This window comes from Trichechus manatus, unplaced genomic scaffold (assembly GCF_000243295.1).
Source record: "Trichechus manatus latirostris isolate Lorelei unplaced genomic scaffold, TriManLat1.0 scaffold00065, whole genome shotgun sequence".
NCBI lineage: Eukaryota > Metazoa > Chordata > Mammalia > Sirenia > Trichechidae > Trichechus > Trichechus manatus.
Window position 1 is genome coordinate 8,621,582 of NW_004444001.1, and position 13,742 is coordinate 8,635,323.

At 51.6% G+C, this 13,742-nt stretch overlaps 3 protein-coding genes across 5 annotated transcripts; 2 read left to right on the forward strand and 1 right to left on the reverse strand.

Moving 5' to 3' along the window:
* Window positions 1-307: 307 nt before the first annotated feature.
* MEA1 (male-enhanced antigen 1) lies at window positions 308-2,078 on the reverse strand. The gene is given in 5 exon segments (XM_004379472.3): window positions 308-694; window positions 1,001-1,103; window positions 1,187-1,468; window positions 1,937-2,020; window positions 2,022-2,078. Coding segments are annotated over 5 exon segments (678 nt in total). The 3' UTR covers window positions 308-542.
* A 72-nt stretch (window positions 2,079-2,150) lies between these two features.
* KLHDC3 (kelch domain containing 3) lies at window positions 2,151-8,886 on the forward strand. 3 transcript variants are annotated; one of them, XM_004379473.1, is made up of 11 exons: window positions 2,151-2,398; window positions 4,557-4,769; window positions 4,949-5,125; window positions 5,281-5,396; window positions 5,579-5,650; window positions 5,782-5,995; window positions 6,075-6,161; window positions 6,316-6,424; window positions 6,539-6,612; window positions 6,734-6,812; window positions 7,956-8,574. In XM_004379473.1, exons 2-11 carry the CDS (start codon window positions 4,616-4,618, stop codon window positions 8,020-8,022), a joined length of 1,149 nt encoding a protein of 382 aa, XP_004379530.1. In that variant the 5' UTR covers window positions 2,151-2,398; window positions 4,557-4,615; the 3' UTR covers window positions 8,023-8,574. The 3 variants fall into 3 exon arrangements, with proteins under 3 accessions (XP_004379530.1, XP_023589990.1, XP_023589989.1); XM_023734222.1 differs by lacking the exon at window positions 2,151-2,398 and adding an exon at window positions 3,309-3,955 and having other exon boundaries at window positions 4,557-5,125; window positions 7,956-8,886; XM_023734221.1 differs by lacking the exon at window positions 2,151-2,398 and adding an exon at window positions 3,309-3,955 and having other exon boundaries at window positions 6,734-8,883.
* A 33-nt stretch (window positions 8,887-8,919) lies between these two features.
* On the forward strand, window positions 8,920-13,165 carry RRP36 (ribosomal RNA processing 36). The gene is made up of 7 exons (XM_004379560.2): window positions 8,920-9,098; window positions 10,540-10,687; window positions 10,823-10,889; window positions 10,971-11,075; window positions 11,422-11,496; window positions 11,595-11,712; window positions 12,124-13,165. The coding sequence occupies exons 1-7, from the start codon at window positions 8,936-8,938 to the stop codon at window positions 12,258-12,260; spliced, it is 813 nt and encodes a 270-aa protein (XP_004379617.1). The 5' UTR covers window positions 8,920-8,935; the 3' UTR covers window positions 12,261-13,165.
* Window positions 13,166-13,742: the final 577 nt, after the last annotated feature.

The window sequence follows — 13,742 nt, forward strand, 5'->3', positions numbered from 1 at the left end:
CAGATGAACCAAGGGGGGTAGGAATGAACAAACACCCTACCCTTTGCTGCTCTGGTGAGCAGCAGCCCCAGAATCACAGACATGGATGGGACCACCCTGGGGCTGACTGCTTTCCGGTGATCTTGGAAAAAGCTGGAAGGAAGCAGGGAGCAGTGCCCTAAGCATGGCTCCTCCAATACCTATTTATTTCCTTGTTTGTGCTGATGCTGGGCAGGCCCTCACTTGCCCCTTTCAGGCACCTTAGTGGGGCAAGGGGCTGAGGAGGGCTGGACCCAGGTTCCAGGGCACAGGCAGTGCACCTTTTGGCTGTGTACATAGGGTGCTTTATTCTCCACAGAGTGATACATGCTAAGGTGGGTTGGGGCTTGGGCCGATGTCCCCATATGTACAGAACTGAATAAAGTGGGTCTCTGAGAAGTCTGATTTGCCTTAATGTAAAGAGATGGAGAAGATGGAGGTGGACGGTAAAACCAGGGATGTGTCCAGTCCTGTGCTGCTTCTGGCCTAGAATGCAGGGTGAGATAAGGCAGCTCTCAGCATTGTCACTTCCAGGCTGGGGATGCCTGCCGGGCTTGAAGGGCCTTCTGTACCACATCTTCCCACTGAGCATCTGAGATCTCCCGAGCCCAGGCAGGAACCCCTGGCGCAGGCAGGCTTATTCCAGCCATTGTCCTTTTCACCAGCTCTACATGTTCTGAAATAACAGCCAAGAGGCCAGTTAGAGGATAGAAACAGTGAAGCAGCTCTCCTCCCCACTCCTGGAATCAGCCCAGAATCCTTGGGCTGGGGAGACCACCAAATTCCTCTTATTTCTAGGCAAACCTGCTTTTCTCTCGAGTCTAGAAAAACAGCATTTTGCCTACATTCTGAGGTCTGCAAAATCTTAGATTACAAACTGTCCTTTTAGAAACAAGGCCTTCCTCTGTGACTTCCCCCTAGTGGCTGTGGCCAGTCCCTTTCCTCCATAATTATTCCAGAATGAAAGAATGGTCTCTTTTACCTGGGTCCATGGGAATAGAGTTGTGGTTGCTCAATGCTGTAGCACCCTCCTCCTCTTCATCTTCACTTTCTAATGGAGGGTCTGGCAAATGCAGCCCCAGGGCCTGCAGAGCCAGAGAACACAGTTCCAGTCAGCCCTTCAAGGGCTCCCAACTTCTGCTCAGGTACATTTTCTCTCCCACCATACCTGGATCCGCTCCTGGATGTCAGCAATTACATCTTCTCCATCGCCCACAGGTGCCAACTCCACTTCCTCCTGTTCAGGATCTTGGTTCAGGGGCTGGTAGGAGTAGCCAGCTGGGCCTGCCCCTGCTTCCTCCGGCTCTTCCTCGTGCTCCTCACTGCTCCAATCCCCAGTGCCTTCTGCGGACCCCACGTGCGGCCCCAGTTCCTCAGTCTGATTGGGGAAGATACGCTCTGGGCCCATGATGTCTCCCGCTAGAACTAATGCTGCCATCCGGGGCAGGGGCTGCAAGAACAGGAACGCAGGAGAACAGGAGTCGACTGTAGCTAAGCCCACCTTGGAACTAAGCCTGTTGTCAACCTCCTTGCAGTCTCCGCCTGCGTCCATTAAATGTTTAAATGCCTCCAAGGTTTCGGCTCCCAATCCTCCAGCTCAGCTTCTGCGCGCCCCGACCCCAGGCTCTCCTTGAACCCCACCTCTTAAGCCGGCCTTGCTCCAGCAATTCCTAAATAAACACCCCAGCCCAAGATCCCACCACCTCCCTAAAGCCACGCCTTCCAGAACACCGGGTCGTCCGACTCCTCTAGACAAGGGCGTCCTAGCCCCCTTCTCCCCTCTCCTACGGGCTCCTCCTCTCTATACCGCCTGACAGACGCCCTTCAGCCCCTAGAGGCTCCCCTCAAATGGCCCCAGCAGCGGGGCCTCCCACCCGACCCCACGGGTTCTCAGCGACGGTCTCTCCTCGCGCCTCACCCGCTCGGAGCCCGCGGTGGAACCCGCACCTTCACTTCCGGCCCCACAGGACGTGTTGGGACGCCAGGTCCTCCAGCCCCGCCCCGTGCTCATGATTGACGCAAGCTAGGCAAGAGTTCGCCTTTTGCCCCGCCTCCGTCATTCCCTGCCCAAACAACAAAGGACTACATTACCCAGTGACCCCTACGGTCTTGACTTAAATTTGTACATGCGCAGAATCTTTCCTCCAGTTCCTGCTCACTCTTCAGCCCCTCCCATTCCTCCGGGAACTTATGGACTACAAGTGCCAGGAAGCCTCGGGAATTTAGCTCCGACTGCACGTGCGTAGACAGCTGCCCGCCGAAAGGACAGATCCTGGCTGTGTTTATCTCGTTGGGGACCGAGTCGTCGGTTGGCGTGCAACGGGTTCTAGGCTGCAGGCAGCGCGAGGACCCGCGGCCCCGCCCCGGCCCGGCCTGGCAGGTAGCCCAGGATGGGTTGAGGGGCGAGGAAGAATTGGGAGGGCAGGGCGCCCATGCCTGGAGCTGAAGTGGTGGGGGAGGGGCCTGAATGTTATGGGGGGGGGGTTGGGAAGGGAACTGAGGGGATGATGGGAAAGGAGAGTGTTAATGAGGGAGAAGGGCTGGGGAGGATGGTGACTGGAGGAGGCACTGAAGGGAATTGGAAGCAAGACTAGGTTAAGAGGAGAACCGGGGAGCTGAGCATAATGGAAGAAGGGGCTCTGGCGTTGTGGGGGAGGGGTGGCTGGGATGGTAGAAGGAAGACAGGCATAGCTTCAGATTCAGGGAGAAATAAACCTGGCCTAAAGGGGCCAATGAATGTCTTTTTTTTTTTTTTCCTTTTTTAATTGGAGGAGGGAAAAACTGGAGGGCTGTTGGGTGGAGTTTGGAGTGGTGAGAGAAGAGGAAATAGGAAAACTGCAAAGCTCTCAGGAGATCAAGAAGGGCCAGAAATGGGGAGTGAAAATTGGGGGAGACCAGGGAGGGGGGTAGGTATATGTAGGAAATTAAAGAAGCTTGAGAATGCGCCAGTGATGGAGGACTGGGGAGAAGCAGAGATGAGAGGAGCCCTTGAGACCCAGGGACTTGTTTTTCGTGAGCTTGAGTTGTCTTTATGGAGGAGAAGCTAAGATTCTTTCTCCACTTCTGGCTGAGATTATTTATCTCTTCCCTTGTAAATTCTTTACTTCACAGTGGGGAGTAGAAGCTATGAGGGAAGATGAATTTCTTCCATTCTTAAGTCCTTCAACTTCCTACCTGTTCCCTTGAGCGTAGATCCAAGATATTTTGGACTGAGGGGAGAGAGTGATTGAGAGTAGCTTTCTACTGGGGCTATTTCAGGTTGGGCTGAGTGGCTATTTAAAGCTTGGGGTGAGGGGTTGGGGGACGTTGGGTGAGTGGGGCTGGCAAGCTAGCTGAAGGCAGTCTCTCTTTCCTGCAAGGGGCCTCCCTTATTTGAGCTTTCTCTGTGCCTGATGTTCTGCCTGGCTCTTCCCGCTGCCAGGACTTCTTGAACAGGGAGCAGATGATCACCCAAACCCAGCAGGTGCCTCCCAGCAAGGGCAATGCCAAGTTGCAGAAGGATTTGCCTGACAGAGCCCTCAAATGTATCCATTATTGCTACGTTGGCAGGTTGTCTTTAAGAGACCATGACCTCTCCTGCAGGGTCTCATTCTTGTCTTATCCAGGGACATTTTTGCTTCTTTCTCCTTTCCAGTGCACATGTCCACCCCATCCCCCTTTCAGGGGCAGAAGTAGGAGAAGAGCTGCTGGAAACAGCTTGTTTTCTACCATCGCAATAATAGGTTCTGGGGAAAAGGCTGGAGGAGAGAAGCCCTCCTTTTCACCCTGCTAATAATCCCCAGCAGACACATACCTTTATGGCTTAAGTTCCTACTCTTGGCAGCATACCAGGCACCGCTGTTAAAGGAACTCCTCGTTCCTGTGGGGGGCCCTGGGTGACCCTGATGACGACAGCTCAGCTTGACCAGAGCTCCCTGTGAGGGGCTAACCAACCACGGTAACATGGAGGTCCCCGCCCTGGGTCAATCCCACCCTGTCCTGGGTAGGGAGACTGTTCCACTCTAAAAGCCTAAAAGCTTTCCTGGTTGGAAGCACCCGTGCCAGCTTTCGTGCTGTCTGGGGTTGGCTGGGCTATTAATAGCTCTGAGTATTTTGAGATCCCTCTCCCCACCTTAAAGAGCACAGAGATTCTTAGAGAGGTGGCAGTAAGCAGAGCAGAGCCAGAGAGACAAAAGAACACGCCTGGCTTGGGAAGGGGGCTTGGAGCTCCTGCCAGGCCAGAAACAGGGTGAAGCCCTCTGGGTAGGGGGCAACCATGCTGAGTCCTTGATCAGCCGATTCTGAGCTGGCAAACAATCAGGTCGGAGTGGCCCCACCCTTTGCTGTTGGAGAACACAGGGCTAGGGCTTTCTCCCTGACCTCAGCAAATCCCCTGGGGCAAGGCCAGCCACCTGGGTGGTGACTAGTGTCCCTGCAAACCGGTGGTGTGGGAGGGCCACCAGGGTGACACTTGGAGGCAGGGGTTGGTCCTGGGCAGAGTCACGGTGAGTCGGGCAGAGGCATTGCCTGAGGAGCCCGTGACCCTGACTTGTGTACAGGTAGCAGAGGCAGCAGGCCGTGCCGGGGGGGCATGTTGCTGTAACCAGTGGCCCAGGGGATGTTACGGTGGACAGTGCACCTGGAGGGCGGGCCCCGCAGGGTGAACCACGCAGCAGTGGCTGTCGGGCACCGGGTCTACTCCTTCGGGGGTTACTGCTCTGGTGAAGACTATGAGACACTGCGTCAGATTGATGTGCACATTTTCAACGCAGGTAAGCCAGTGCCAGGGCCATCCTTGGGTGCCAGCATCACGGAGGGAGTGAGTGGGTGGCTGAATGAGGTTCGGTGGTGGTCCCTGTGGTCAGGGGGATGGAGGAACGAATATCTGGTTTGGGAAAAAGTGCACAGCCTGGAGGGAAGTTCCCAGGGCTGAGCAGAGCTGTGCCCACAGTATCCTTGCGGTGGACAAAGCTGCCCCCGGTGAGGCCTGCCACCCGTGGACAGGCTCCTGTGGTACCCTACATGCGGTATGGACACTCAACCGTCCTCATCGACGACACAGTCTTCCTTTGGGGTGGGAGGAATGACACCGAAGGGGCCTGCAATGTGCTGTATGCCTTTGACGTCAGTGAGTATGGGTCTCAAGAGGCCGTGTTCTGCCAAATGGTGCCTTGGGCTGGGAAAAGTATAGGCTGGGGTGGGGAGGGCTGGGGAATAGGGCACCCATAATTGAGGAGGGAGTGTCAGAGATTGCTTACCTGGGCCATCCTCTCGTCTCCTCAGATACTCATAAGTGGTCCACACCCCGAGTGTCAGGGACAGTTCCTGGGGCCCGGGATGGACATTCGGCTTGTGTCCTGGGCAAGACCATGTACATTTTTGGGGGCTACGAGCAGCTGGTAGGTCTGGGAAGAAACTAGAGGTTTAGAGTGGGAATAAGAAAGAGGAAGGGGAACTGGGGGTGGTTGGAATGGGAGGCTTTGGTTTGTTTGTGGGTTCTGAGGGAGGGATGGTGGTCAGGGAGTGACCATCAGCCCCTTATTTTATTCTTTCACTTTCCTCCTTCCTCTTCCCCACACAGGCGGACTGTTTTTCCAATGACATTCACAAGCTAGACACCAATACCATGACATGGACGCTTATCTGTACAAAGGTATGTCCTTTCTACTTTTCCCCAGATTCCTACCCTCAATTGAAGAAATAATAGGAGGCTCAAACTGAGCAGATCCCCTTCCAACTTCCCTGCTCATCCCCTCCCCGCCTGCTCTCTCTGCTCCTGTCCAGGGCAACCCTGCGCGCTGGAGGGACTTCCATTCAGCCACCATGCTGGGCAGTCACATGTATGTCTTTGGGGGCCGCGCTGACCGCTTTGGGCCGTTCCATTCTAACAATGAGATTTACTGCAACCGCATCCGCGTCTTTGACACCAGAACCGAGGCCTGGTTGGACTGTCCACCCACCCCAGTGCTGCCTGAGGGGCGCCGGAGCCACTCAGCCTGTGAGTGTTTGTTATATCTCTGCTGAGTTCCCCTTTCTACCCATTAACCTCATACTCTTGTTTTTTTTGTCTCCTCCAGTTGGTTACAATGGGGAGCTATATATTTTTGGTGGCTATAATGCAAGGCTGAACCGGCATTTCCATGACCTCTGGAAGTTTAACCCCGGTAAAGATTACTGCCATTAGGGGAGGAACAAGGAGCAGTTGAGGTGGGAGAGAAAGAAAGTAATAATCCTGAGAGGTGATGGGGTAGGAGTGGAGAAGATACCTAGACTGGGCAAGTATTGAATATCCTCTTCTCCATATAAACTTCTATTTAGTGTCCTTTACCTGGAAGAAGATTGAACCGAAGGGGAAGGGGCCATGTCCCCGCCGGCGCCAGTGCTGCTGTATTGTTGGTGACAAGATTGTCCTCTTTGGGGGTACCAGGTTAGGAGGAGAGAGGAAAGGGCTCAGGGAAGGGCCTATATTGCAACTAACATGAGAGTGGGAGGTATTTGAGCAAGAGGGCCTCTTCCTTCAGCTCTCTTTTTATCCCTACAGTCCGTCTCCTGAGGAAGGCCTGGGAGATGAGTTTGACCTCATAGATCATTCTGACTTACACATTTTGGACTTTAGTAAGTATGGTTATTCCCAAAGTGCTCTTGCCATTGGGGTCCCTCTCTTAGGGTGGTGACACCCAGGACTGGGCCCCTTCCTGGCTTTGACCATCTCCCACTCCCCACTCCTCCCTTAAAGGCCCTAGTCTGAAGACCCTGTGCAAATTGGCTGTGATTCAGTACAACCTGGACCAGTCCTGTTTGCCTCATGACATCAGGTACAGCATGTGACTGGGAAGGAGGGACTGGTTGGAGGCAAGTGGGGCAGCACAGGTATGACCTGGTTAGCTTGGTCTCAGTTTTCATTCTGCTGGAAGTGTAGTATGCTTATGGGGAATAAGCTGGAAGGAGATGAAGTTACAACCATCATACAATGAAACTGCCAGGTGGTAAATTACATGAAAAAAAATTAATCCAGTTTTTCAGACCAAGTTCAGTTCCTGAAACGTGTGCCTATGCAGTTGATTTTCTTAACATGCTGAGAAGATTTGATTAAATTTTAGAACCTAGCTGCAAAGTAAAGATAAGTTCAGAAGCCTCTGGATCAAATTAGTTCCAAATTAAGGGTGGCCCATCTCTTCTTCCCTTTGAATTCTATTCTTAGGTCCCAGTCAAGCACCAAAAGTTACTTGGTGTGTAATTATGTCTGTTTGGATCATTCTGCTATACTTTCCTCTTTGTACCAGTTCAGTTTAACTCTTACTGTAAAGGTCAGTGTGTTCAGTATTTGGTGCCATGGAGTGTACAAGGCTGGACTCATGGGTCTGGGTCCTACGCTTGCCCAAGTTGACACTTGTACCGGTACCTAATACCAGGTAGACTGTGGGGAGGGTCTTGGCATGAGGAGGTACTTGGTAAATCTTTGCAGGATGAAAGAATTGTCAAACAGAGATGGATTAATTTGAATATGGTGGGATGGGTGGGGAAGGCCTCAGGAAAAGTAGGAGATCTGAGTCAGGGCCTTCAGAGGGTGGGAGTTGAGAGCAAAAAAGGAAATTCTTGGGGTGAGGTGGAGAGGCTGCCTGGTTGAACCTGAGGAAAGCAGGCAAGGTAGGTCAGGGTGTTTGTTAATATGTGTACTCATATGCTTTTCCCCAGGTGCTTGGACACAAGAATGTATATAGAAATAAACAGGAAATCCACATGGACTTAGATGTGGAGGAATAAATGGGTGGCATTGGATTTTGTGGTGGGTGGGGTCTGATTGTTAAACCTAGTAGGGCTGTAAGGAGGAGGTGGCTATGATGGTTGAGCTTTAGCAAGGTGAAGGGACTGCTGTGTTTATAGAAAGTAGTTACGGGCTTGGAGATGGGACCTCCCCCTTCTCTTGTCCTTTCTGCCTGTCATTTTTGGCCTTCCAGGTGGGAGCTGAATGCCATGACCACCAACAGCAATATCAGTCGCCCCATCGTCTCCTCCCATGGGTAGGAGGAAGTTTCTGCTGCCTCCCCTCCTGAGCCTGCTGTTATCTTCACTACCCCTGCCTATCTCTCACCTGCCTGCCCCTTCGGACCCCGGACTCCATATACCTCCACGTGGAGTTGTTGGACTAGAGGTGTTTTCTGTGCTGTGAACTCAGTGGGGAGCTGTTGGGGGGAGGGCTAGGCCTCTCCCCCTTGGGGCCGGAAGGCCCCTTCCCTTGGTGCTCTGTCCCATTCACACCCCTCCAACTGTTCCTGGGCCTCTGCTCTGCCCCCAGGCCAGCCAGGCTCTGCTCAGAAGGGAAGGGAATGGGGAAAAGGGAGAAGCAATCAGGGTCTGAGCCTCAGGCGGTCCCCCCTACTCCTACTCCCCCCCACCGCTTGAGCAGTGAGCATTGACTGGGAGCCCAGAGGAGTTGCAGCTGTTGGCATGAAACAACCTTCTCCCCGACCTGGGGAGGCGGGACCAGCAGATAATCCCACCCTTCCCTGCCTGAGCTGTTGTACCCTGAAGCTCAGCCAGCTCAGATTTTATAAAAATTAAAAACCTCAAAATGTGTGATCTGTTTTTGTGGAGTACGATGGGAATGTCAGGAGTTTGCAGTGGGAGCAGGGCGCTGAGAAGGGGCACCCCTTAAGTTCTGGCTTCTCAGCCAAGACATTAGGAAACCACGTCACCAAGGCCAGGCCTAGCTCTTGGGCTCAGAGTCCACAACCCTGCGAGCCCCGTGACTCGTAAAAAGACTGCAGCGTTATCCCTGGAGTCGGCTCTCTGTTTGGCCTAGGGCATCCCTCCGGCCCTACCCAGCCTCTCTCAGCCTCGCTCTCGGGTGTCCCCTTCCTCCTCGCCTTCGGTTCGTCGTAAACAAGTTTAAAGCTCGGCCCCCTGGAGACGCCGGAAGAGGCGGGTCTTGGTCCCCATGAGCGGAAGTAGCGCTATTCGTTTCCCGAGTGGTACGGAGCTGATGCCGAAAGTGAGCCCACGAGGGAGGGCTGCAGCCCAGGCTCCCCGCGGGGCCCGGTGCGGCGGGGAGGACAGCGGGGGCCTGGAGCCTGGGGCTGCGATCCGCGACCTGCGGAAGGGTGAGGGCCGGAGAGCCGGGGACAAGGGGCGGGCGCGCGGGGAAGGGAAAAGGGCGATGGGTGGCGGGCGCCGGCCCTGCTTGTGGGGGTTCACGGTCTAGTGGGGGTTTCGAGCCTGCAAACGGACAAGTTCCGGTAAGACTGCTAAATTCTCTGAAAGAGGCAAACATTGGGAGCGCCCCCAAGGCAATGGAAAGTGGGGAGTAAGCCAGAGCGGCTGCTTCCTTTTAATAGGACATCCTGAGCAGCTTTTTAAACGCCAGATAAGGGTTTTCGGCAAGGAGAAAACGCGTGTGCAAAGAACAAAACAAAAAGGCACGGGTTGCTGAGGAAGGTGAGTGGATCACATTATTGAGCCTTTGCTATATGCAGGAACATTTCTAGCCGTTGCCCCAGGTGCTTGGAGATAAAGTAATAAATAAAGCAGTCAAAAACTCCTGCCCTTTGGAGCTTACTTTTTAGAAAGGGCTGTCAAAATAAATAAAACAGCAGATAAGTTGGTTGTTATATTAAAAGGTGATAAAGCACTGAACTGTACACTTTAAAAGGGTGAATTTTATGAGGTGTGGATTGTATCTTAATTTGAAAAGGCAATAAGGCTATGAAGAGACATAGAGCAGGGGAGAGATTGAAATTTTAAATAGGGTATTCAGGAAAGGCCTAACTGAGAAGGTGGCATTTGAGCACAGGCTTGAAGGAGGTTAGTGAGTAAACAGTGCGTGTATCTGGGGGGAGTGTTTCAAGCAGAGGGAACATCAGGTGCAAAGGAACTGAGGCAGGAGCATGACTTCCCGCTCAGGAACTGCTAGGAGGCCAGTTGAGTGGAGAGGATTGAGAAGGAGGACATTAGTAGGAGATAAGATGAGAGATGTTACAGGGGACCAGGTCACACGGAGGCTTTCAGGCGATCGTAAGGCCTATGGCTTTTACTCTGAGTAAGATGGAAGCTATTGGGGAGTTTTGAGTTCAGGAGTGACATGATCTCCAGTATAGTGTGTGGTAGCGTGGGGGTGATAAGCAGTATTTGCATTTTAGATGCTTCTCTTAGGCTGATGAGGAGGGTGAGATAAGGGTGGGAGACCAGGTAGGAGAACACTGATGGAGGTGACAGATGCTGAGAGTATGAATCAGGACATTGGCAGTGATAACTGGAGTGAGGAAGTGATTTAAAAGCGAAGATGAAGAAGACAGGATTATGACTTGGTTTATCTCCAGCCTTACACATAGACCTTCCTTAGCAAATGAGGCCCCAGGTAGCTGCAACAGTTGAGTTAGGTGTCAGTGTAGCACCATTACAACCTGTGCCACCTGGGACTTAAATGATTGGTCTGATGAGCTTATTGGAAGGGATCAGTTACCTGAGGAATGGGGATGGAATAATGTCTGCAGCCATGGAAGATGTTGAGCTGTGTATCTCTCCCAACCCCTCCTTCTTCCACAGGCACATCCAACATGTCATTTGAGGAGCTGTTGGCATTGCAGAGCCAAGTGGGGACGAAGAAGTACAAACAATTGATAGCTGGAACCAGCATTAGGAAGCAAGATTCTAGACCATCTGTCAAAAATGCATGTGTTGCGGATAAGCACAAGTGAGGAGCAAGGCCTGCGCCAGGAATTGGAGGATATCTGGCACCCTGAGCAGGTGTCTGCTTTCTTGGGTGGCAGGTAGGAGGCCTTTGACCAAGACTGGAGTCTCCTTGACCTGTCTTCTAATTTCTCTGTAGGCCTCTGGAAATGTCGGCGAAGGCCCGGGTGCCATTTTTGCGTCAGGTTGTCCCCGTCAGTAAGAAGGTGAGGAAAAGACAGGGAGCAGTTTCTCAGTGAAAGAAAACTGAACAATTCTGTTTCATATTTCGTCTGTTCTCTCCAAAGGTGACCCGGGACCCCCGCTTTGATGATCTTTCAGGGGAATATAATCCTGAGGTGTTTGACAAAACATATCAATTCCTGAATGATATCCGGGCCAAAGAGAAAGAGGTGTGCACCATGAGATTGAGTCATGGGGTTTTTTGGGGGTGGGAAACTACAGCACAGGCTAGAGAGTTGGGCAGAGGAGAGCAGGTAACAGTTACCTGGGCAGATTTAACTCTCTAATTTGGTTCTTATGTTCAAGTCTTGACTCATCAACTTACTAGCTGTGTGGTCATTGGCAAGTTGCTTAATCTCTCTGCACTTCAGTTTTCTAATCACAAAAAGGAATAATCCTATCTCGTAGTGTTATTGAGTTAATACACATGAACCTCTTAGAATGAAGCTTGGCACAAAATTTCAGTCACCATTGACAGAATGATAATTATCATCATATTCATTTTCTGATGTTGAGATTGTGAAAAAACAATTGAAGAAGCACCGTTCAGGGGAGGAGCGTGAGAAACTGCAGCTGCTGCTTCAGCGAATAGTGAGTGCTTAATAATTGCCGGTCGGTGGTGAGACCTTTTCAAGAGATGATTCATAGTCCCTCCTATCCATCCATCTCATGTCACCTTTCCTTCCCAGGAGCAGCAAGAAATGGCACAGCAGGATCGAAAGCAGCAGCAGGAGTTACGCCTGGCCCTGAAGCGGGAGCGGAGGGCTCAGGCCCAGCAGGGCCATCGGCCGTACTTCCTGAAGAAATGTGAGTGGGGCATACCATCACAGGCTGGTTACAGGGGTAGGAGCAGTGGCCATAGTGCATAACGGTGTGTTGCGGTTCCAGTGAACTCCCTAAGGAAGCATGCAGGCTAGATCTCATGGTAACTTGGTAGAAAGTAGAAATAGTAGAGAGGAGTTATTTGTAACCAGTTTTGCATGCCTAATTAAGTTATGGGCAGGGGATTGTTGCTTTTGTTTCTGTACCACCCCTCAAATGTGTTGGGCCTGGCAGATAAGAGTTCATAGTTGGTTGAATTGAGTAAGACTGGAATCACTGAAAAAGTACTTGTTTCCACGTTTCCCAGCATTGTGGTTGGAAGTTACTGACCTGGGGAAAGGGAAAGAGGGGAGCTTCCTCCTTTGTTCACCAGCTTGCTTTCTTACTGTCCTCTAGCTGAGCAGCATCAGTTGGCCCTAGCTGAGAAGTTCAAGGAGCTGAAACGCAGCAAGAAGCTGGAGAGCTTCTTAAGTCGAAAGAGACGCCGAAATGCAGGCAAGGACAGGAGACATCTCCCCTTGAGCAGAGAGTAATAAGCAACTGTCTTCAGCTCTGCCACTGCCCCAGTGAGACATGGATCTGTGGGGACAACCTTGGGCTTGGCCTGTTCTCTTGGCCAAGGGCAGGATCACAGCTGCCCTTGAACTAGTTGGCTTATAGAAGACTAGAGGGTTCTTGAACTGCCCTTAGGGCTGGGCAGGAAGTGCAGCTCAGGCCTCTGCTCAGATCTAGATCATCATATCTTCGGATCCTTCTCCCACCTTTGCCTTAAACTGATGCCTCTGGTACAGAAGAAAAGACCAGTGAAGGCCACACAGTCTGTTGATGGCTCCCAGGGCTGGGCCTTTATGCAGGAGTCACTTTATAAACATTCTTAACATTCTTATTACTCATCTTTTTATTCTGCTTTTCTGTGGGATTTGTGGGTGGCTTAGAGTTACTGTTTTCGTGGGCCATGTGTATGGGGTAGGCAACAAAGCCTGTGGCTTCTACAAAGTGGGAAGTCACATCAGAGATCCTCCTACTTAAACGTTGACCCCCAAAAGATGACACCATTATTTAAAGGATGAACCAGTTCCACAAAGGGAAACTCACCCACTTAGCTTTGATTTTGGATTCAAGGGGAGATAGAAGGTGGGGACAAAAAGATTTTCTAATAGTATGTACCCACAGCTGGCCCTCATACTGTTTGGGAACAGAATTCATATTACCAATGTGATCTGGAAATCCCTCAGGCTGATGATGCAGTCATGATCTATGTCTGCTACAAGACAGAGTTGACCTCCACATACATACCTTCAGACTGCTACTTCTCCCCTCAACCAGGACCCACAGTGAACATTGGAAAGCTCTGGGCTTCTGGGCTTTTTTCTTTTTGGTAGCAGCTTTATTGAAATATAATTCAGATACCATAAAATTCACCCATTTAAAACATAAATGGTTTTCAGTATACTGACTTGTGCGGCCATCACCACAGTTTTGGAACACTTTCATCACCCCAGAAAATCCTGTACTTATTAGCAGTCATCCCTTATTCCCTCTCAAACCTTCTTCTGAGCCATAGGCAACCAGTAATCTTTCTCTTGGTATATTTGTGTTTTGATTCTACTATGTAAATAGGGTCAATGTGTTGGTGGGGTGGGGGGTTTGTGTGCTTTTATTTTGACTAGTGTCAACAAGCCAAGTTTCCAAACCAGCTGTAGGGACATAAGGAGTTGAGGCTGTGAGGATGGCCTCACAAAGGGGTCAGGGTAGCAAACTTCCGTCCCCTGAGTCGTTTTAGAAGTGAAGCCAAGTGTCTGCCCTCCAGGGATGGAAAGTTCTTTAGGGCAGAGAATGGCTCAGGCACTGCTGAGAGAGGGTGGGCTGGGCCTGAAGTCAGAACTGCTCTTCTGGATTTGGGCAAATCAAGGCCAGTCTTGAGGTGGGGTGAGACTGTGCCAGAGGGCAGGCGACACCTGGGAGTGGTCCTATAGACAGGAACGTGCAGGCTGTCAGGGTCGAAGCTGGGGTGC